The following is a 3063-nucleotide window of genomic DNA, read 5'->3' as shown; positions in this document are numbered from 1 at the left end:
TATTGAAAAAATTTGGAAATATTTAAAAAAATCAAATTTATTAAGTAATACTAGATTTAATTCAATGAATGATAATGAAAATTTAACAACTACAACAAATAATGCTGATGCTGATGATGAATATGATGAGGAGGAAGATTTGAAATCTGATTTGGATTTCCTTGAAGTTAAAAATAAACAACAAGATGTCATTTAATATAATTGAAAATAACCTTCCTTCATTGGTGTTAACAAGCCAACACCTAAAAAAAATGAAAAAACAAAATTGTTCTGATGCTTCTTCATCAAAGAAAGATAAATCATCAAGTGCATTGAATAAAGAGGACGATGATGATCAGTGCCATGCCATCTCATGTGTTCGTTGTCGACGTCTACATAAAAAGTGTAACAAGAAATTGCCTTCTTGTTCGAAATGTATTTCCGATGGAGTGGAATGTAATGTATGTTTTGATCAAAGAATACAAAATTATATAATCAACTGATAACTGATAATTGTATTGTGGGGGATTGTAGTATAGTACTCCTTTAAAAAGAGGAAAGGCCTCGGAAACCTATTTAAAAAAAGTAATGAACAAGTCTGATACTTCTAGTAATACAACAACTCATTTGGAATCATCAATTCCTCAAACTATTCCACCACCAAATCAAATAATTGAAATTTATTTTACATTTTTATGTGGTGTTAATCCTCTGATTGAGAAGGAAAAGCTAAAATATTTCACTAATAATTATTTATTTCAAATGGATGAGGAAAAAATTGAATTTAAAGAAAATGAATGGATAAAATCTAAGGAGGAAATGAAAAGTGTTTATTGTTTCTACTTGGCCATATCAGTCTATGCTAAGCAAGTAACGGAAGGTTTGGATGAAACAATTTTGAAAAAAGCAGAAAAAGAATTTGCACTATTGTCAATAGACTATTCAACAGAATTTTATTGGGCTGCCAGTGCAATCATACTTTTAATTGTATATATAGGTGAAGGTAATCTCTACAAATTGAAATATTATTTAGTAATTATTAATTTTTACATTGAGAATAATAAGGATGGTAGGGAACACAAATTTTTCAAACCACTCGAAAGGTATCGTGATCAAATTGCAAGCAGATTCAAAAATAATGTTCAGAGCTTGGAAAATACTTTTGAAAGTCTGAGTAAGATATTTTTTCACTCAACCTCAATGAAATTGGAAGATTTTCTTTTACCAGGTGTTTGGGATCACATGAAAACTTCCCCAATTACTCCACAAAATTTTATTCTTTTCAAACAGGTACTTGATATTATTTTTCAAGCAATGGAGAAATTTAAGAAAACAGTGACTGAATCTCTTGTTGATTGTCGTCATAATGAAATATTTTTTCAATCTCAGAGTTTATACACCACTATTATAACAGAGGGATATATATTTTTATTCTTGAAACAAATACAAGAGGTATCATTCTCTGCAATGGAAGAAATTGCATTGAAAATCACACTACTGACTGAGAATGAATTATTCTTGTAAGTTTCCACTTGAATTACTTAACTCAGCTATATTTCAAGATATCCATTATTGGTAATCATTTCACCTATTGCTGATATAAGCCAATTTCACTTAAATGTTTGTAAAGAGATTGAACAAGGTAAAAAACCACGAAAATCTACTGTTAAAACATCTTCAGGACAGGTTTTAACCTTTGATTATTTTAACTTGCTTGAGAAGGATTTACGTGCTATGGAGATGTTAAACAAAAGATACAAAAGAGTATCTATGTTTCATGGGGAAATGATTTCTGAAATGAGAGATATTATCAATAGAAACAAAGATATAATGTCATATCCAGAAATATTTATCATACCAATCCCAAATTATCCTCAACATGATGATATACTTGCCAGACAATTAGAAGAATTTGATGATTTTAAATAGTTTGATTTTTCTAAAACTCATTATTGGCTTTTTCTAATAATCTTTCTTTAAGAATACTTAATTATTCCTCCTATTTTTCCTAACTCATTGTTCACACAACAGAGGAATCAATAATTCAAAGCATGCAAAAAATAAATCCATGAGCTTTATTGTTTTATTTTAAACTTTACCAAATTATTATTATTTCAAAAAGAGTTCTTTTTAACATTTGAGCATTGCTCAAAACATATCAGGGAACAACTTTCTTCATTTACAGCTTGTTCGTTATCTTGATAGAACCACATTGAAATAGGCGATATATTCTTGGCTTCTTAGGACCACATGGAAAATTTCAGCAAGAAGCGAGAAACATAATATGGCTTGTTTATCCACCATTTTTCGCGGAATGTTAAATTGCTAACAGCTACAGTAAATTCAACCCTTCCTGCAAGTTCGCGATCTGTGGAAACACCATATGCGCCTTTGAATAACTCTTCCTCGAGGATATTCTTATTACATATTGCATGATAACAATTTCAACTCATTCATTGTAATATGAGGTAGACAGTCTATTATCATTTGCTTTATACTTATTCATTGTGATCACAATGATACGAGTAGAACTGGCGCGAATTCGTTGCAAGCAAAATATTACATTAACTACGTGTGCATTAGATATCCTACTGGTAAAAAAAAATACTATAAACGTATCAACACTTGGTATGCTCATTAGGCTGTGAATATGTATTATTCGGTAATAACTTGATATCATGTGTAAATAGTGTAAGTACGTTAAATAACCATAACTCAGTAGTAAAGAACACAAAGGAATTTGTTAGATTAACATACACAATATTATAGAATGATCGGCAATGCACGCAAGTGAATACAATCATCATTAGAAAATACAAATCGATAAGTTGATGGGTAGATATGTCATCTATTATCTGCAAATTTTCCATTAAAAGATAACTACAGTTCTTTTGTTTTTGAACCTCCTTTTGTAATAGTATTGCACTTAATCGTTGTGTGATATTGTGATAAGTTATCTACTTACAACAATAGACCACAATCAAAACGAAACCAACCAAAATTCAATAGAAATCTAGAACTTACGGAAACTCCCTTCTCTACATTTAAAAATAGAAAAAAATGGCAGAAAACGTAACAGTGGAA

The 3063-nt window shown here is 29.8% G+C and overlaps 1 protein-coding gene across 1 annotated transcript; it reads left to right on the top strand.

Annotated features, from left to right (window-relative positions):
* Positions 1-567: 567 nt before the first annotated feature.
* On the top strand, positions 568-1503 carry NAEGRDRAFT_73164 (uncharacterized protein; the record flags this gene model as incomplete). Its single annotated transcript, XM_002671671.1, has 1 exon — positions 568-1503. One exon carries the CDS (start codon positions 568-570, stop codon positions 1501-1503), a length of 936 nt encoding a protein of 311 aa, XP_002671717.1.
* Between the last annotated feature and the right edge of the window lie 1560 nt (positions 1504-3063).

Source organism: Naegleria gruberi (genome assembly GCF_000004985.1).
Source record: "Naegleria gruberi genomic scaffold NAEGRscaffold_59, whole genome shotgun sequence".
Classification (NCBI taxonomy): Eukaryota; Heterolobosea; class Eutetramitea; order Acrasida; family Naegleriidae; genus Naegleria; species Naegleria gruberi.
Note: the sequence above shows the minus strand (reverse complement) of the source record. Positions and strands in the feature narration are given on the sequence as shown.